Genomic DNA, 21075 nt, shown 5'->3' on the forward strand with positions numbered 1-21075 from the left:
GGTGGCACAGCGGTTAAGCGTCTGCCTTCGGCTCAGGGCGTGATCCCGGCGTTATGGGATCGAGCCCCACATCAGGCTCTTCTGCTATGAGCCTGCTTCTTCCTCTCCCACTCCCCCTGCTTGTGTTTCCTCTCTCGCTGGCTGTCTCTATCTCTGTTGAATAAATAAATAAAAATCTTTAAAAAAAAAAAAAAAAAAAGAATCTGGGTGTTGTAAGATGAATCACTAAATTCTACTCCTGAGACCAATACTATACTATATGTTAACTAACTTGAATTTAAATAAATACATCTTTTTAAAAAAGATTATTTTTTTAAAAAAAGATGTATTTATTTATTTGAGTGAGCACATGCATGTGAGTCAGGGGAGGGACAGAGAGAGACCCCCCAGTGATCAGGGAGCCCAACGCAGGGCTCCACCTCACAACCCTGAGATCACCACCTGAGCTGAAACCAAGAGTTGGAGGCTTAACTGCACCACCCACACTCCCCGCCCCCAAATTTTCATCATCCCAAATAGAGATCCTATCTCCATTTTCCCCTAAACCTCTACTGGCCCTAATTACATTATACTTGGCCCAGTAATATACTTTCTATCTATACAGATTTGTCTTTTCTGGATGTTTCAGATTAATGGAATCATACAATAGGTAGTATTTTTGCATCTGGCTTCTTTCACTTTATGTTTTCAAGTTTCATCCATTTCATAGCATGTAGGAGTATTTTACTCCCTTTTATTGCTGAGTAGTTTTCCATTGTATGTAAATCCGCCACATTTTGTTCATCCATTCATCAGCTAGTGGACATTTGGGTTGTTTCTACTTTTTGGCTATCATGAATAATGCTTCTATGAACATTCATGTACAAGTCTTTCGTGGACATGGTTTATTTCTCTTGGGCTTATACTTAAAAGTAGAATGGCTGGATAATATAGTAAATTTGTGTAAAATTTTAAGAAACTGCCAAATCGTTTTCCAGAGTGGTGGAACATTTACTTTCCCACCAGCACTGCATGCGGATTCCAGTGTCTCCACATCCCGACCAGCACTTTTTTCCCTTTTTAAAAAAAAAAGATTTATTTATTTTAGAGAGAGAGCATGAGCGGGAGGAGCAGAGGGGGAGAGAGTACCCTAAGCAGACCCCACACCCAACACAGAGCCCAATGGATGCCAGGCTCGATCCCACAACCCTGAGATCATGACCTGAGCCAAAATCAAGAGTCTGATGCTTATATGACTGAGCCACCCAGTCTCCCCTTTTTTTCTCCCTTTTTTTTTTTTAAAGATTTTATTTATTCATTTCAGAGAGAGAGACATCCAGAGAGAAAGGGAACACAAGCAGGGGGAGTGGGAGAGGAAGAAGCAAACTCCCAGAGGAGGAGCCTGATGCAGGGCTCGATCCCAGAACGCCAGACCACGTCCTGAGCCGAAGGCAGAAGCTTAATGACTGAGCCACCCAGGCGCCCCTCTCCCACTCAAGTGGGTGTGAAGTGGTTTCTTGTTGTGGTTTTAATTTGAATTTGCCTGGGGGTGCCTGGGTGGCTCAGTTGTTAAGCATCTGCCTTAGGCTCAGGGGCAGTTGTGAAGCATCTGCCTTAGGCTCAGGGAGTGATCCCGGCATTCTGGGATCGAGCCCCGCATCAGGCTTCTCCACTAGGAGCCTGCTTCTTCCTCTCCCACTCCCACTGCTTGTGTTCCCTCTCTCGCTGGCTGTCTCTATCTCTGTCAAGTAAATAAATAAAATCTTAAAAAAAAAAAAAAGATCCAGATTTTTTAAAAAATAAATAAATAAATAATAAAATTAATATGCTTCTTAGCTAAGCGAAAATAAGAAAGCCTGAAGTATAATTGTTGGGAATATTAATAAAAATGAACCTCATACCTAAACAGCTATAATATACTGATAAAAACTTACTTAAGCAATATAACCAAAAATAATATAACCAATGTGACACAGACTTCTACAGTCAGACACACCAACAAACAAATCCTGTAAAGTTTTTTTTTATTTATCTAAGTAATCTCTACACCCAATATGGGGCTCAATCTCATGACCCAGAGATCCAGAGTCACATTCTTTTCCAACTGAGCCAGCCAGGGACCCCTCTCTCCTTTTTTAAAAATAAACTTTTTATTTGAAATAATTTTAGATTTATAAAAGAATTGCAAAGATAGTATAGAGAATTTCTGAATATCTTCACCCATCTCCCCTAATGTTGTCATTTCATATTACCGTGGTACATTTATCAAATCTAAAAAACCAACATGGGTAGCATTATTATTAACTAAACTCAGACTATTCTCATGTTTCACAAAAAAAATTTTTTTTTTAAGATTTTACTTATTGATTTGAGAAAGGGAGTGAGAGAGAAAGTGCACACACGAGAGAGGGAGAAGCAGACTCCCTGCTGAGCAGAGAGCCCAATGCACGGCTTGATCAGGGGATCCTGGGGTCATGACCTGAGCGGAAGGCAAACACTTAACCGACTGAGCCACCCAGGCGCCCCTCACCAAAAATTTTTTTAAGTTTATTTATTTATTTTTAAGTAATCTCTACACCCAAAATGGGGCTCAAACTCACAACCCCAAGATCAAGAGTCGCATTCTCTTCTGACTGAGCCAGCCAGGCGCCCCTCACCAGTTCTTTATTAATGCCCTTCCTCTGTTCAGGATCCCCTCCAGGATACCACTTTGCATGTAGTCACAATTAGCTCCTTAATCTCCTCTGATCTCTGATAGTTTCTCACACTTTCCTTGTTTTTCTTGTATTTTGGGAGATACAGGTCAAATAGTTTTTGGAACGTCCCTTCATTTGTTTTTGTTTTTGTTTTTTTTCTACTGAATTTTTGCATGATTAGAATGGGGCTGTGGGTTTGGGGAAGAATACCGCAGAGATGAAGTACTTTTCTCATCACCTCATATCAGGGGACATGACATGACTGATGATGTTAGTGTGGTGGTGTGTACCAGGTTTCTCTCCTGTGAGGTTACCATTTTCTGTTTCCACATGCTGTCCTTTGGAAGTGAGTCACTAAGTTCAGCTCACCCTCGTGAATGGGTGGGGGATAAGGTGGTGTGTACCAGGTTTCTCTCCTGTGAGGTTACCATTTTCTGTTTCCACATGCTGTCCTTTGGAAGTGAGTCACTAAGTTCAGCTCACCCTCCAGTGAATGGGTGGGGGATAAGGTGGTGTGTACCAGGTTTCTCTCCTGTGAGGTTACCATTTTCTGTTTCCACATGCTGTCCTTTGGAAGTGAGTCACTAAGTTCAGCTCACCCTCCAGTGAATGGGTGGGGGATAAGGTGGTGTGTACCAGGTTTCTCTCCTGTGAGGTTACCATTTTCTGTTTCCACATGCTGTCCTTTGGAAGTGAGTCACTAAGTTCAGCTCACCCTCCAGTGAATGGGTGGGGGATAAGGTGGTGTGTACCAGGTTTCTCTCCTGTGAGGTTACCATTTTCTGTTTCCACATGCTGTCCTTTGGAAGTGAGTCACTAAGTTCAGCTCACCCTCCAGTGAATGGGTGGGGGATAAGGTGGTGTGTACCAGGTTTCTCTCCTGTGAGGTTACCATTTTCTGTTTCCACATGCTGTCCTTTGGAAGTGAGTCACTAAGTTCAGCTCACCCTCCAGTGAATGGGTGGGGGATAAGGTGGTGTGTACCAGGTTTCTCTCCTGTGAGGTTACCATTTTCTGTTTCCACATGCTGTCCTTTGGAAGTGAGTCACTAAGTTCAGCTCACCCTCCAGTGAATGGGTGGGGGATAAGGTGGTGTGTACCAGGTTTCTCTCCTGTGAGGTTACCATTTTCTGTTTCCACATGCTGTCCTTTGGAAGTGAGTCACTAAGTTCAGCTCACCCTCCAGTGAATGGGTGGGGGAATTTAAGCTCCACCTACTGGAGGAGAGCCTATCAACAGATACACAGGTATCTCCCATTGAAAACCTTTTGCTTTTATGAATGACCTACATGAACGTTAATACCCGCTTTCGTTAACTGAAAGAAATCCAAAGAGGATTTTCACTTTTATGAGAAAAGGCGAAAAGCAAAAATAGTGTTGAACATTTGTTTTGCAGTGAGCAAGTCACAGAGGCAGTGCACACCCTGAGTGGCCAGAGGGGCCCCGCCAAGCTCCTTCCCCAAGAACTACACTCAGCATGACAGCATCAATCTGCCAGAGCTTTGAAGTGTGTCCCTGAGCATCTGTGGTTTCTCTCAGTTTATTTCGTACATCCCTTAGCAAGATGTGTCCTAAGGCATCAGAAAAGCCTAAGAGAGGTTATTTTTTGTGTCTGAGAATGCTCAAAATTTTTCCCATATAAATTAATAGTAATTGCTTCTTTGCTTTGCTGCCATTTTGGCTTAGTAAAGGTTTCCCGGGAACCATCTACTTTCAGATAGCAGGCAAAACTTGTATGTGGGATTCTTCCGTCCTGTTTATTTATTCAATCATGTATTTATATCAATATGCACTAATGTATACTTATTTTATACTTTGGGTAATAATCTGATACTATGTTATTTGTTGTCCAAATTGTTCCAGCTTTGGCCACTGGGAGCTCTTCCAGATTGTCTGGTCTCTCTTTTTTTTTTTTTTTTTTTTTTAAGATTTTATTTGTTTATTTGACAGAGAGAGAGAGAGAGACAGGCAGCAAGAGAGGGAACACAAACAGGGGGAGTGGGAGAGGAAGAAGCAGGCTCCCAGCAGAGGAGCCCGATGTGGGGCTTGATCCCACAACTCCGGGATCACGCCCTGAGCCGAAGGCCGACATTTAACGACTGAGCCACCCAGGCGCCCCATGGTCTCTTTTTTTTTAACAGGCTTTATTGAGATATAATTCACATGCCATACAATTCACTTATTTAAAGTGTACAATTCAGTGGCTTTTATATACTCACATTTGTTCAACCATAATCACAGCCCTATACCTCTTAGACCTCCCATCCCAAACCCCGGTCCCCTGACAATCCTAATGTATTTACTTTCTCTATAGATTTCCACATTCCTGACATTTCATATAAATGGAATCATACAATATAGTGTCCTTGTGATTGGCTTCTCTCAGTTAGCATGATGTGTTCAAGGTTCATCTTTCTACTCTCTTTTTGTCTGTTTGTTATTATTTTTGTATGATTTCTGTCTAGTCTCTATATTGCTTCTACATAATTGTAATCTATATGGGTATAGAATTTGGTGTTCTGACTTTGTGACTTTATTGAATCTACATTTTTCCTCTATATTTTTCTTTTTTAAATGTTTATTTAAATTCAGTTAACATAAAATGTATTATTGGTTTCAGAGGTAGAGGTCAGTGATTCATCAGTCTTACATCATACCCAGTGCTCATTACATCGCATGCCCTCCTTAATGTCCATCACCCAGTAACCCCATCCCCCATCCCACTCCCCTCCAGCAACCCTCAGTTTGTTTCCTATGCTTAAGCGTCTCTTATGGTCTGTTGCATATTTATTTTAATGGTTAAAAAATATCAAGGTGGTGTTCATTTAACACCTGGTTCTCAGTTTCTAATATCTGAGATTTGTCATTTTTCACTATTATAAATGATGTTACTATAAATATTTTCATGCCTGTGGATTTAAAATTATGCCTTAGGATAGATTTCCAAGACAGAAATGCTTGAGTTAAATGGTAGAATCATTTTCATGATTTTTTTGGTTCAATTCTATCAAGTTACCCTGTAGAAAATTTGTAACAATTTAAGGACCACTCACAATGTATACATATACCTATCTGTTTCCTTATAATCTTATCAGCATTCCTTTCTAGTTTAATACACAATAAGAGAGGAAATGAAAGAAGTCAGTGTGTTCAGTGTTTTACAAGAATTACATCATTTACCTCATTTAATCTTCCGCTACCACTCTGTAAGGTAGTTGCTACTCCTGGTTAACAGAGCAAGGGCTGGGTGCCAGAGGCTTCTGGGGTTACAGCCAGAGGGCAAATACCAAAGGTCAAGTCCTGGAAGATTGCAGATATCCAAGCCAGGTCATTAAGAACTAAAGCCAGAGAAAGAATGGGAGCCAAGGCCCTTGGATCAAGGGGACAAAGGCCAGGAAAGCCTGGACTAGACCACGTCAACAGCAAGTGCTCCTGATGAATTCCAAATCGCATCTCTTCAGTGCCCTTTTACAGGATCCAGCCAGGGCTTGGTGAGTGCACCTGGTTCATTCAAAGGTACCAGAAGAGAATAAACCCTAGGCTAGCCTCTTAGCATTTTAGAGTTCAGTCACATTTAGGTTTATTTTTTTTTTTTTAAGATTTTATTTATTTGACAGAGACGGCCAGTGAGAGAGGGAACACAAGCAGGGAGAGTGGGAGAGGAAGAAGCAGGCTCCCAGTGGAGAAGCCTGATGTGGGGCTCGATCCCATAACGCCGGGATCACACCCTGAGCCAAAGGCAGATGCTTAACGACTGCGCCACCCAGGCGCCCCCACATTTAGGTTTAAAAAATAAAGTTGCGCCACATGTGTGCATATTTACCCGTAAACGTATAGAATGTCTAGAGAATTTGAGCATTGGTTTAATCTTTGAGAAGACTGACAGGCTTCGGGGCAGGAGTTGGGGTACCGGGGTACATTATGTATCTGCTTTGTTTGAATACTGATGTGAGTTTTTTTTAAGGAAAAATTATCACTTTAAAAAAAAGTCTATTATTTCATTCATTCAACAAACATTTATTGGATATTCTCTTACACTAGGCACTGTGCAAAGATCTGAAATAAGATATGAACCCTACCCACAAGTTCATGTTCTAATATAGTGTTTTTCACACTTTGGGCCACAGTTCTTTAGTGGCTTCTGAAATTAAAAATCAGTGGCTTATATTGTATTATAACCCAAAGTATAAAATTAAATATCCATGAGTCCCTACTGATATAAATAAGTGATTGAATGAATAAATAAATAATGGGGTGTGGTAGACAGATCTCCTGTGCAGTAGAATTCCGAATAATTTACGTAGGTACTTCTCCTTCAAGGAGATGGAACATAACTCCCCACCCTTTAAATGTGGGGTACATGTAATGACTTCCAGAGAGTATGGTATGGAAGGGGGTGGGGGATAACTTTACAGTACAGAAACTTAACAAAAACTGTCTTGGGCAGATGACCAACTTCCGTTTCAACAGTGATAGATCGTGTTGATAGTATGTGACTTTTGTATGTTGGGGCTCAGTCCATTAAGCATCTGCTTTTGGCTCAGGTCATGATCCCAGGGTCCTGGGATCAAGCCCCGTGCTGGGCTCCCCATTCAGCAGGGAGTCTGCTTCTCCCTCTTCCTCTGCACCCCCCCCACCTGCCACTCATGCGCACGTGCTCTCTCTCAAATAAATCTTAAAAAAAAAAGAAAAGAAAAATCCATATATCTATGTAACCCAAACACCTTACAACTACATTTTTATTTATTTATTTTTTTTAAAGATTTTATTTATTTATTCAACAGTGATAGAGACAGCCAGCGAGAGAGGGAACACAGCAGGGGAAGTGGGAGAGGAAGAAGCAGGCTCACAGCGGAGAAGCCTGATGTGGGGCTCGATCCCAGAACGCTGGTATCACGCCCTGAGCCGAAGGCAGACGCTTAACCGCTGTGCCACCCAGGCGCCCCTACAACTACATTTTTTAATAAAATGTCACAAAAAACACTAGAGTACAATACACACGGTCTGGGTAGGTATTGTTTGGTGAGCATCATATATCACTGAATCAGATATATATGTACCTGTGTGCTGGGTCACGATAAAAAAGTAAAAATCACTGGTCTTGTAGGGGCGCTTAGTATGTAATCAAATTATCATTACATAGGATGACAAGTTTTGTAAGATACAGTAATGGCTTCAAAGAAAGGATAGTTAGTTCTTTATGATTAGCAAGAGGGAGCTGGGATAGGGAGACTTCACTGAAGACAACATGATATATTATCATAATGACTTTCGCCAACACTTTTGTAGCCCGCACTATGTGCCAACTGCCAAACCCAGTTCTAAGAACATTACATATACTAACTCCTCTAATCCTTACAACCCAGAAGGTAAGTACTATCTATTACATTCCCATTGAACCTTTGACTGAGTACTAAAAGGTTAAGTAACTTGGCAAGGATCACAAAATTAACAGTCAAGCCCCAGTTCATGCTTTTGACTATTATACTGTCATGAGGACTTTATGTTTCCCTGGTGGAAATTTGCTTCTTAACTTGGAGGATTTGATTTCATTCACTTTTACGGGGCCAAAAATGTTTTTGTCTAATATTCCGTGTGTGTGTGTGTGTGTGTGTGTGTGTGTGTGTGTGTTACAATAATCTGATTCTGAGGTACATAAAAAGCCTTTAGAGCTTGAAAGGGTATTAATCATCATCAAATACCACTTCGATTGCTAGAAACTTCATACTCGACTGTTTTCATGCATTGTATTGTTTGGTATTCTCCAAATTAAATGTGCAGCAGCGTTAGAGAATATTGACTTGATTGTTCCCAAGCTACCTGAAGTTTATGCTTACCTAGTGAGCTTAAATGAACATCTAATGACACTAATACACTGAGCAAGGCAAAGAGGCAATATGATGAGTTAAAGAGAGCATCGGATTATGAGTCAAGGGACCAGAATTCAAGACTTCACTCTACATCTCAGATTATCCATTTTCCCATCTGCAGAATGAAGGGCGTGCACATCAGGGATGACGGATATACGATGCATATGTTGCCACACCCTGCTCCCTAACCTGCGGCTGACATACTAATCATTCATGGCATCCCTTTGAACCTGAACAGTTCCAGAATCCTTCCCAACATGGTGCTCAAAGCAGCAAATACAGTTAGTCACAGTTGGCACCCAAGTTAAAATCTATTTGTCATCTTTGGATGACAGTCTCAGAATACACCATCAGAAATATGAAAATCATACCCAATTCAGTATGCATTGCAATCATTCCAGTCTTTCTTTTCTTTAGGCATGCAGTTTGTATCATACAGGGTCTTGGGACATTGATCTGCTCATATTCTACTACGACTATACCAAACCCCCTCATCCTGGCCTTTAGGCATCCTGGCATCCTTTGTGTAAGGCTTTCCCCTAGTGAAATTTCCTTTCTTTATCTGTCCTTGATTCACACAGGCTCTTGGGTGTGGAATCCCCTAGGTCCTGGCGTTCAAAACATCTTCCTCAGCCCTGTGTGTTGTTGAATGCAAAGAGTTTTATAAACAAAGGAAGTTCTTACCTGCTCCCTGGCCACTCCCAGCACTTGTCAAGGCATATTCTTCCCTTATTGCCCTACCTCAGTTTCATAATTATTTGATTTCTCTCCTCCCTGATGATTAGTACCCAGGATAGTTGCTTAAAGCAGTCATCTTCTGTTCCCTAACATGTGCTCGTCTCTGAGTCTCCACACGTATATTTCGGCCTTGTATATTTTATAATAGAGTTTACAGTTTTACTGGTCTACTTTATTACCACTGTGTAATCCTACAGTTATAAATTGTGTAATTGTTTATGAGCATGCAAAAACAAGATGATGTATTCAAGCCTTTAGATGCCTTCAGCTACTATTTTCAAGGCTTGCATCCTAATGAGTATCAGTTCAACACGCCCTTGTTTGTCACCCTTGCTCTTGAAGTCAGTGGGAAGGAATGCTATGCTTGCTAAGGTGGAAACCAGTTTGATCCCTTGGTGTAACATCTCAATGGGACCATTTTACATCTCCTTTTACCACTTCACGCAGCCAGGGCATTTAAAAGCAAAGGTTTGGCCATGAGTACCTTTGAGACAATATCTTTTTCTTTTTCTTTCTTTTTTTTTTTTTTTTAAAGATTTATTTATTCATTTTAGAGAGAGACAGGGGAGTGAGTGAGTAGGGGGAGGGCTGAGGGGGAAGGAAACAAGCAGACTCCCCACTGAGCAGGGAGCCCTGACAGAGCCCTGAGGTCATGACCTGAGCCAAAACCAGGAGTCAAACACTAACTAACTGAGCCACCCAGGCACCCAAGACAATATCTCTTTCTTCTAGCTGGCAGTTGGAATCCAGAGCATAGGATTGTAATTTCTAACTTTTGGTGAAGATCATTTTAAAATAACTTTGCTAAAATGGAATGAATGAATGGATGGTAACTTAATTTACTGGTCTCCAGCCATAATTTACCGGCAGTAATTTGTAAGGAGAATAAAAGCAGCACTTAATACCAAATGACTAAACAGAGTATGTTGCAATCCCACCTACAGTAGTGAGCTTATCTTCCTGGAAAAGGGAGTGAATGACCACAGGCCTCCCCCATGGCACAGCTGCCATGTCCCCGACTGAGCTGGTCTACATAACATCCTGTCCTGTGCCCTGAATGAACACGGCAGCCCAGGCTTTGCCAGAATGGGCCTGGCTCTTTCTAGCTCTTCATGTTTGGAATTGTTGTGAGATAACCACCTGTCTGATACGGTTTAGGAAATAAGAGATGAACTGGGAGGGCAAAGAATAATACAAAATGTAGTCCAAGAATTATCCTGTAATCTGTTGCAACTTTTCTGTAAAATTATTCCAAATTTTAAAAGTTCATTTAAGAGGGACACCTGGGTGGCTAGTCATTTAAGCGTCTGCCTTAGGCTAAGGTTGTGATCCCAGGGTCCTAGGATCGAGTCCTGCATCAGGCTCCCTGCTCAGCGGAGAGTCTCCTTCTCTGCTTCTCCCTTTCTCTCTCCCTCTGTGGCACTCCCCCACTTGTGCACACGCGCTCTCTGTCTCTCTCTCAAATAAATAAATAAAAGCTTTAAAAAAAAAAGTTCATTTAAGAACCATTATTAATGTTGGTCTTTTGCACTGAATTTTCATAGATATCACAAAACGTGAATATGATGTTGTCAGGGGAGTCAGTGAGGCATTCCGATGCTCTTGATGAAAGAAGTACTGACCCGTACTGAGAGCATTGTGCTCTCCTGCATTGATCATTTCAAAACGTAAACTAAGTACAGGAGGGCCGAACACGAGATTAGCACAGCCGAGTTAGAAATAAAACTGCAAGCATGAACCCTTGAGTGATGAGGACGAGTTAGGGGGTGTCATGGGTCCAGGCATGTGCTTGGCTTCTGCGCTGCATCTCATTTCCGACACAGGTAATCTAGAGACTTTGGGGATCCTAACATCCCTGAACTTCAATTTGATTGGCCTTAGACTGGGAATAACACAAGTAGCTGCCTCAGAGAATTGTGAGAATTAAGTAATATATGTAAATTGCTTGGTAGAGGACCTTCCAGAGGACAGGTTAGAGGGTCTCGGTGGGGGACTTTGGCAAATAGTGGAGATTACTGCTACTGCTTCCAGCAGTGAAGGAAGACAACATCACTGTAGATCTTGTCTCTACTGTTCCTAAAATAAAGTTCATATTCCTTAGCATGACTTTTTTTTTTTAAGGATTTTATTTGTTTGAGAGAGAGAGAACATAGAGGTAGAGCGAGAGGGAGAAGCAGGCTCCCCACTGAGCAGGGAGCTGGAAGCGGGGCTCAATCCCAGGACCCTGGGATCATGACCTGAGCCGAAGGCAGACACTCAACTGGCTGAGCCTCCCAGGCGCCCCTCCTTAGGATGACTTCTAAAGCCAACTTTATGTTATGTGAGCAGCTCAATTTCCTGCAACCATTGTTCCTGCCCCTCTGACCTGCGTCTGCAGTGAACTTCCCAGAGCTACCCCTATTTTCTCTGCCTCAGGGTCTCTCTGTCTGGATCATTCTTCAAGATCTCGCTTTAATGCCCCTCCTCTGGGAAGCCATTTCCAACTCTCCCATGATGTTCCTCATCCCTCCCTTCTGTGTCCCGTAGAAGTATTATACCTGTCCTGGTTACAACTCATCTCCTTGTACTGCTGTTGTTTGTTTACCTATCCAGCACCTTTGCTAGGGTTGAAGGTCAGAAAGATCAGAAATCACTACTTACTAATTTTCCACCAGACAGAACTTTATAGTCCTAGTACAGATGCTCCCCACTCCGCCTCTTATGTGCTGAATTTTTGCTCAAGCAATGAGAAATTGCTCATATCCTTCATATCCTTTTGAATATTAGCAAAGGCTGAAGAAAAATACCCCAGCTGTGTATATGTATAACCCCAACACAGTCAATAGGATGAAGAAAATCAGACCATAAGTTACGTGACTGTCTCAACTCTTACTTGTCCTCTCAGGCTGTCTTCAAGTCTGAATCTCCCAAAGAACAAATTTCTAGGGAACACTGGACTGCAGAAAAGCTGGGGACAGCATTCACTCAAAGGTCTTCTATCAACGCTATACTCAGCAGTGAGCACTTACATCCATTTTAGGAAATCTCCATAATTTTCAGCTTATAAACTTTCCTTAAAAATATCTTATTATTTATTTATTTACTTATTTATATTGAGAAAGAGCAGATGCAGGGGGAGGGGCAGAGGGAGAGGAGAGAGAGAATCTCAAGCAGACTCCACGCTGAGTGCAGAGCCTGACTGGGGGCTCGATCCCACGATCCTGAGATCATGATATGAGCTGAAATCTAGTGTCAGGTGCTCAACCAACTAAGCCACCCAGGTGCCCCTCAACTTATGAACTTTTTAAGACCTTTCTGCATTTTTGTGTGTGACTTGAGTGGTGTTATCAATGTTTTTGTAAATATTTACTGTGTTTTTCTATTTCACTTAATTCCAACAATTTTTGCTTTAATAAAATGTTCTAAACATTGGAAAGAAAGAAAGAAAGAAAGAAAGAAAGAAAGAAAGAAAGAAAGAAAGAAAGGGAAAGAAAGAAAGGGAAAGAAAGAAAGAAAGAAAAGAAAGAAAGAAATCACCACTTCTTTATCTTTGTATTCTCTTGGTACTTGACACATAGTTGACGCCCAACAAAAATGATGAATCTGTTAAACAAATATGAGTAGAAGTACTGGGAGAATTCAAAAATGTTTTGGAAGAAGGGCACCTACATGGCTCAGTCAAACATCCTACTCTTTATTTCAGCCCAGGTCTTGATCTCAGGGTCGTAAGTTCAAGCCCCACATTAGGCTCTGCACTGGGCATGGAGCCTACTTAAAAAAAAAAAAAAAAAAAATTTTTTTTTTGGAAGGTAACTAATGAAATTTTATGTTTAGTTATTTATTAAAACCTCATTTAATTCATAGGAGTAAAGACCAGTATTATCAGATCACATTTTATTTAGTTCTGGTTCATCTATAGAACATATCTAAAATTATTATTTGAGATTTTTGATCTTAGCTTTTTGTTCTTTCAGCTTTCAGTTTCTAATTATAGGCACCCCTTGGCATAACTTTTGAACTATCTGGAAAAATACTGGCCAGGAAAAAAAAATGATAAAATTTTTCCTCATGGTGAACAAACAAGGACAGACCCGACTTTCTAAATACTATGAACATGTGGAGATCAATAAGCGTACACTTCTGGAAACGGAAGTCATAAAGAGCTGTCTCTCCCGATCCAATGAACAGGTAAGTTTCTGTTTCTCTCTTTTATCGCCGTATTCAGCTTGGCAATGGCAGATCTGTTATTACTGAGTCTCAAGGATCATCATTTTCTTTGAACTACATTCTTTCAACAGCTATTTGGGAAAATAACAAATGAAGTGAAATGAAGACTGAAGCATAGCTCTCTTTATATCCCCTTAAGGAAAATACAAACAAGGAAAACCAGGAAAAGCCTTGAGTTCTTATTTAGGTCAGCATATTTGTCTCAAATTTATTCCAGCTAATAGGGGTATCTTCTTTTTTTGTCCATATGAGTTTAGCCCTTACAACTCTTAGGGGTGCCCCCAGCAGGTGGCTCTCTTTAAGCCATGAGATGGTCAGATGACTGCTATAGAGGTGAGCACTCAAGACCAACTTTGTGCCAGAAGATACTAGCATGATTCTCATGGAGAGGGTAGTTTTTTTCTGCTTATCATTTTTGTAAACTTAACACCAGCATAATCCTAGAACTAGTGATTTAAAAAACAAAACAAATTTTATTTGAACTTGTCTTGTTTTATTATGTAGATGGGGTAAGTAGAAGTTAAAAACTCATATGAAACAACAAATCTACCCATTCTGTCAAAATTGAGGTTAAGCAAAATCATTAAGATAATAACAAATAGGAATTTTAGGAACTGAGTCTATTTTTCAAAGAGGTTTAATTGGAGAATTACTTGATCTGGGTCCTAAACTTAGAGTCTGTTGGAAATCACTGAACAAACGGCAGCGAAATCAGAAAGTTTGTTTAAATCACCCATTAATTTTGCCAGTTCTCCATTTCACAGCATATGAGAAAGGCTGCCTGTGGGAACTACTGCTAGGTCTTACAATATTAAGGTACATCAGTGCTCAGAAGTTACATGTTGAAACTGTGTTTCCCTTGGCTTCTAAATCAATTTTCCAGTCTCAACATCTCAGAGTCCTCTTTGAATGACAGCTTTGGCCTGCCATGGCACACATTGCTTCATATAGTTGTCAAAGGGAAACAGGAACTATTAAAGGGCTGTGTTAATAGCCACGCACTTTAAATAAAGATAAACTCCAGAAGCATTCCTGTTGAATCTTTCTGCGAAATGCAGGCACTGCACAATTTCAAACACCATCTTCACTGATACCTTACCCTTCGAAATATATGCTTTGGAATGAATATATTGTTAGATATTTCTGAAGCATTCTGAATTCTTTTTTTTAAAGATTTTCTTTATTTACTTGAGAGAGAGAAAATGAGAAAGGGGGGGAGAGAGAGAGAGCATGAGCTGAGGGGGAGGGGCAGAGGGAGCAGACTCCCCTGAGCAGGGAGCCCCATGTGGGGCTTGATCCCAGGACCCTGGGATCATGACCTGAGCCGAAGGCAGACGCTTAACTGACTGAGCCACCCGGGCACACTCTGAATTATTTTAGATTTCAAAAGGAACCCACTGGGCTTTGGGATAATTAGGCACTGACGTAACACAATCTCAGCTTCATTTTTATTTTATCCACAAAGGTGTTTCGGTACTTTTTTTTTTTTTTTTTTTTTTGGTCAGAAACTCCTGAGAGACTTTGAAAAATGTTCTTCAGTTCTTTCAGATAGGTTGTGTTTCCTTGAAAGAAAGATCCAACTGAGCAGAAATCACACTGGCTCTGCAGTGAGCCAAAAGCTGCAGAGTGGTCCTGCACTTCTTACCTTTATCCTCATTTTAAATAAAAGCCTAAAATCCCCCCATTTTATAGATTGTCAAATGGCTTTCCCATGGAAGAAATTTCATAATTAAAACTCACAGCTTCATCTCCAGGTGCATCTGGGCACCCAGGAGCAATCATCCCAGTGCAAATAGCCATACAGTTCATGCGAAGTCACATTTGGTCAAGCATCCCTGAAAGTCCGAAGGAAGGGCAGCATTGCGCCTTTAGGCTGCTATCCAGTTCCTGTCTACCCAGTGCCTTCCCAGTACCCTTTGTACAATGGCTGTAGGAGAGAGATGAATAGGAAGGGAGTTCCTATCCACCAGCCAGTGGTGGTAAACTAGTTATTAATTCATAGGAAGCGATGTTTACAATGGGAGATTTTGTCTAGTATCTGCCCCACAAAAGCCAAACCTTTAAATAATTTATAAGAGTCTATATTGATTCTTTTCATGGGTCTAGGAAAAAGAAATCAGGATACTTTTTGCATGTGTGTATGTGATGTATATTTGGCTGTTCAGTAGCTATTAAATAGTACAAAACTAAATCTCTAATTGCTTCCAGAAAAGCCTAGGGGAGATGAAAAGAAGAAAATCTTCTTTGTCATGTTGGCTTATTTTCGTGTTGGAGGCAGTTTAAAATTATTCAGTACCTTTGCCTGCTGATTTCCATAGAGAGCGAAGCAAAGGAATGAGAAGGAGTACAGGTGGGAACCCACGTGGGTGCTCAAGGCTTTTTTCCTAGACCCCTTCTCTGCCTCTCACTAGAGATGCTTTCAAGTAGGCCCCGAATATTGTGAGGAGGCAACCAACAGGCAACCAACCAAGACTGTGTAACATTTTAACATCGTATATTTCTAGGAATGTGTTGACCGATACTGAAATCAGAACCTAGAAATTATGCAGGCCATTTTGAAGAAATCGTGGCAACCATAGGAATTAATATCTAATTGTGTTTTTTCTAGTGCTCTTTCATCGAATTTAAGGATTTTAAGCTGATCTATCGACAGTATGCAGCTCTCTTCATTGTGGTTGGAGTTAATGATACTGAGGTAAGGTAATAGAGGAGCCTATGGAAAATGCAGAAAAATTAGGAACGACAGTCTGATTTAAAAAAAAAATTTTTTTTAAAGATTTTATTTATTTATCTGACAGAGAGAGAGAGCAAGCAGGGGGAGAGGCAGAGGAAGAGGGAAAAGCAGGCTCCTCACCGAGCAAGGAGCCTAACATGGGGCTTGATCCCAGAACCCTGGGATCGTGACCTGAGCCAAAGGCAGACACTCAACCGACCCACCTAAGCACCCTGACAGTCTGATTTTCTTCCTCCTTAAATTGACGTTTTCTTCCCTACTTGCCTATCTAAGAATTATCTTGACTCTTAAAGGATCTTGGTGTCTATCAAGGCTAGGGAAAGTCGTGTGGAAGAAAAATATCTAGGATTTTTCTTGGATTAGATGAGCAGCTTGTGGAGAAGCACAAAACCACGGAATGCTTTCCTCGACCCTAGGCCATACCGGTGTCTTGACCGTGTTCCTTGTTTGGGGGGGCAGCTTAGACAGGTGTAGAGGCCAATCAGTTGTGGCATTAAATATAGGCTGACAGATCAGAAGCCAGAGCAAACTATAAATATGATTGTGTTGTGATTGAATTTCCTCGGATTTAGTTCACCTTTTCAGAAACCTCAGTCCCATATCAACAGAACCTGTGGCTATTGAATCCATGAAAAGGCGTTTAATTTAAGAGGCTTCAGAATTCCAGTTGATTGTCCTTTTATCCATGAACCAAACCTGGAGCTAGTTTCCCATCTTCTCAAATGGAAAAGTGGTGGCATGAAGCACCTGAAACATTGTTTTAGCCAGTTGATGATAAAGTTGGGGGGCAGAGCTCAAAACCATAAACACTAGACTTGCTCTGGTTTCAGTCCAGCTAAGTTCATTAGGGACTGAAATCTTAGAGGTTAAGCTTTTTGACTTTCCCTCTATTGATAAGCTTCTTTCAAACAAGTGACTCATAGAACTATTCTGAATATTTGTCTAATATTCAGTGTCTAATTTACACACGGGCCATACTAAAACTAATTGTGCCCTTCCTTTTTTATTTCAGAATGAGATGGCCATTTATGAATTCATCCATAACTTTGTGGAAGTGTTAGATGAGTACTTCAGCAGAGTGGTAAGTCTAATGACTAAAAAATGGCTTTTGTCCTCTGCCCAATTTCCCAGAAATGGGTCTATATCAAGAACCCATGTTCATATAGAGCTTTAATGTGTAAAAGTTAAAACTTAGATGATGCCACATTTTCTTTACCTTTCCTTCTGGCTCATCCAAAGTGTTACAAACCACTGTGTGCCTTAGATCTTTATAAAGAACCAGTTCTATAAGCCTAAGAACCTCTTATGCGTTTCTTTTAATTAAGAGACTTTGCTATTTTAACTTTCTCTCTTTTTTTCTGTTTCCCTTCCTAAGGCACTAGGAACCTTTTTAGTTTAGGAATCGTTTCCATCCACACCTTTGCTTTGATGGTCAAAAACAACTCCCCTTAAGGAATACATGAGTTCCTTTCCAATAGCGCCCTTTTCAAAGATTTTATTTATTTATCTGAGAGAGAGAGAGGGTGTGCATGTGAGAGTGGGGAGAGGGGCTGAGGGAGAGGGAAAGAATCTCAAGCAGACTCCCCCTGAAAGCAGAGCCTGACATGGGGCTCGATCTCACGACCCTGAGATCATGATGTGAACCTAAACCAGGAGTCAGACACTTAACCGACTGAGCCACCCAGGCACCTCCGAACAGCCCCCTTTCTAAAAAACAAAACAACAAAAAAAACCCAGCCGTATTGAAAATAATTTACATACCCTGACACTCACCCATTTAACGTGTATAGGTTTTAGTATTTACCCACAGTTGTGCAGCCACCAGCAAAGTCAATTTTAGAATATTTCATAAATCACGAAATCACTATAAGTATTTTGACTTAACATATTAGAGAAGGTGCTTATTCCAACACTAATATTTAATAATTTTATTCCTATCATGATCCTCTTTGTAAAGTTAATTACTCATCATGTAACATTAGTACACAAGTTTTTTGGTTTTTTTTTTTTTTTTAAGATTTTATTTATTTATTTGACAGAGACAGCCAGCGAGAGAGGGAACACAAGCAGGGGGAGTGGGAGAGGAAGAAGCAGGCTACCAGCAGAGGAGCCTGATGTGGGGCTCGATCCCAGAACGCTGGGATCACACCCTGAGCCGAAGGCAAACGCTTAACGACTGCGCCACCAGTACACAAGTTTTTTTTAAAAAAAAACTTATAAAAATAAAATAATCCTAACAATGGAAAAAACAACAACAACAAAAGAATATTTCATACCCCAAACAAACACCATAGCTATTAGAATTTCCCTTCCAATGGTCCCCCTCCCTTGCTCCAGGCCCTAGGTAATCACCAGTCTACTTTTTGTTCTGTAGGCTTGCCTGTTCTAGATATTTTGTTTATATAGAATTATACAATATGTGGTCTTCTGTGACTTTTTTTTTACTTAGCATAATGTTTTCAAGATTCATTCATGTTATAGCATGTGTCAGTACTTCTTTCCTTTTTACTGCCAAATAATATTCCGCTATATGGATATACCACATATTGTTTATCCGTTCATTAGTTGATGAACACTTGGGTTATTGATACTTTTTGGCTATTATGAATAATGCAACTTTGAACATATGTGTAAACATTTTTGTGTGGCATCATAGTTTCAGTTTTCTTGGGTATAATATACCTAGGAGTGGAACTGCTAGGTGATGTGGTTAATTCCATGTTTAACATTTTGATGCACTACCAAACTGTTTTTTCCAACGTGGCTGCGTGATTTCAATTCTCATCAGCAGTGTTTGAGGGTTCTAATTTCTCCATGTTCTTGGCAAAACTTTTTATTATCTGTCTTTTTTTTTTTTTTTAAAGATTTTATTTATTCATTCGACAGAGATAGAGACAGCCAGCGAGAGAGGGAACACAAGCAGGGGGAGTGGGAGAGGAAGAAGCAGGCTCATAGCAGAGGAGCCCGATGTGGGGCTCGATCCCGTAACGCCAGGATCACGCCCTGAGCCGAAGGCAGACGCTTAACCGCTGTGCCACCCAGGCGCCCCTTTTTTTTGCNATCTGTCTTTCTGACTATAGCCATCCTAGTGGGTATGAAGTGGTATAGAGGCCAGTCAGGTGTGGTTTTGATTTGTATTTCATTGATGGATAACAAATATTGAGCATCTTTTCATGTGTTTATTGGCCATTTGTATATCTTCTTTGGAGAAATGCCTGTTCAAATCCTTTGTCCATTTTTCAGTTGCATTATTTGTCTATTTATTGTTGAGTTCTAAGAGTTCTTTTTATATTCTGAATACAGATTGAATTGATTGAATAGAAAAACAAATGTCTTTGATTGAACTAATTCAATACAAGTACAAATACCTATCAGATATGATTTGAAAATTTTTCTCTCATTCAGTGGGAGAAATTTTCACTTTCTTGATAGTGTTCTTTGAATCACGATAGTTTTTAATTTTGATGAAGTTCAATTTATTTTTTCTTTTGTTGCTTATGTTTTTGGTGACATGTCTAAAAAGGCTTTGCCTAACCCAAGGTCATGAAGATTTACTCCATTACTTTCTTCTTAGTTTTATAGTTTTAACTCCTACATTTAGTTCTTTGATCCATTTTAAGTAATTTTTGTATATGGTGTGAAGTAGGGTCTAACTTCCTTCTTTGTATGTAGATATCCAATTGTCCCAACACCACAGGTTGAAATGACTATTCTTTCCCCCCGCTGAATCGTCTTGGCAACCCTGTCAAAAAATCAGTCGACCATAAATATAAGGATTTATTTCTGGACTTCCAGTTCTGTTCCAATGATCTATATATTTATCCTTCTGCCAGTACTACACTGTCTTGATGACATTAACTTTGTAGTTAGCTTGAAATCCAATATTCTTTTAAAACAGAATCAGTGAAGATGTTTTACTCTGCTCCCATAGGCCTTCCTAAACCTTGGTTAGACATTCTTGAGCGGTAGTAGTGGCACAAACTGAGTTTTCAAAGTTTTGCTTCTTTTGTTTTGCTTTTATTTTTTTTTTATTTTTTTTTAAAGATTTTATTTATTCATTCGACAGAGATAGAGACAGCCAGCGAGAGAGGGAACACAAGCAGGGGGAGTGGGAGAGGAAGAAGCAGGCTCATAGCAGAGGAGCCCGATGTGGGGCTCGATCCCGTAACGCCAGGATCACGCCCTGAGCCGAAGGCAGACGCTTAACCGCTGTGCCACCCAGGCGCCCCTTTTTTTTGCTTTTAAATAAAAGGATTAGGAGGGAACTATTTCAAGTTGCTTCATCTCGAGACAGTGAATGGAATGTGCTCTATCATTAGTAATATTAAGTGCACTCAGTATTCACCTATGCTAAGGGCAAAACTCAGGTTAAGAAGAAGTTATATCTTCAACCTAACTCCTAATACATGAAGTAAAGTTTGGCAGACTCCTGGCGTGGAACCATCCGCTAGCCAGCCTTCATTGCTTTAGTACAGTGGTTCTCAAAGTGTGGTTCCTGGACCAGCAACATAAACATCACCTGGGAACTTGTTAAAAAATACAGATTGTTGGGGGGGTGCCTGGGTGGCTCAATTGGTTGTGTCTGCCTTCAGCTTAGGTCATGGTCCCAGGGTCCTTGAATGGAGTCCTGTATTAGGCTCCCTGCTCAGTGGGGAGCCGCTTCTCCCTCTCCCTCTGTCCCTCCCCCTGCTTGTGCACGCGTGCGTGCACGCTCTCTCTCTCTCAAATAAATCTTAAAAAAAAAAAATACAAATTGTGGGTCCACCCCAGACTATTGAATCAGAAACTCTGAGTTGAGGTTAAGCAATCTGTGAATATATTAACAAGCCTTCTGGATGATTCTGATGTGTGC

The 21075-nt window shown here is 40.6% G+C and overlaps 1 protein-coding gene across 5 annotated transcripts in view; it reads left to right on the forward strand.

Moving 5' to 3' along the window:
* AP4S1 (adaptor related protein complex 4 subunit sigma 1) overlaps window positions 1-21075 on the forward strand; it is a 48898-nt gene that overhangs the window by 14128 nt on the left and 13695 nt on the right. For 4 of the 5 annotated variants that reach the window (XM_034648518.1, XM_011224045.3, XM_034648519.1 and 1 more), the window contains exons 2-4: window positions 13237-13450; window positions 16098-16184; window positions 17236-17304. In XM_034648518.1, coding sequence (XP_034504409.1) covers window positions 13313-13450; window positions 16098-16184; window positions 17236-17304 — 294 coding nt within the window. In that variant the 5' untranslated portion in view covers window positions 13237-13312. The remainder of the gene's footprint in view (window positions 1-13236; window positions 13451-16097; window positions 16185-17235; window positions 17305-21075) is intronic. The other variant, XM_019798952.2, reaches the window with a different exon arrangement.

This window comes from Ailuropoda melanoleuca, chromosome 20 (genome assembly GCF_002007445.2).
Source record: "Ailuropoda melanoleuca isolate Jingjing chromosome 20, ASM200744v2, whole genome shotgun sequence".
Lineage (NCBI taxonomy): Eukaryota > Metazoa > Chordata > Mammalia > Carnivora > Ursidae > Ailuropoda > Ailuropoda melanoleuca.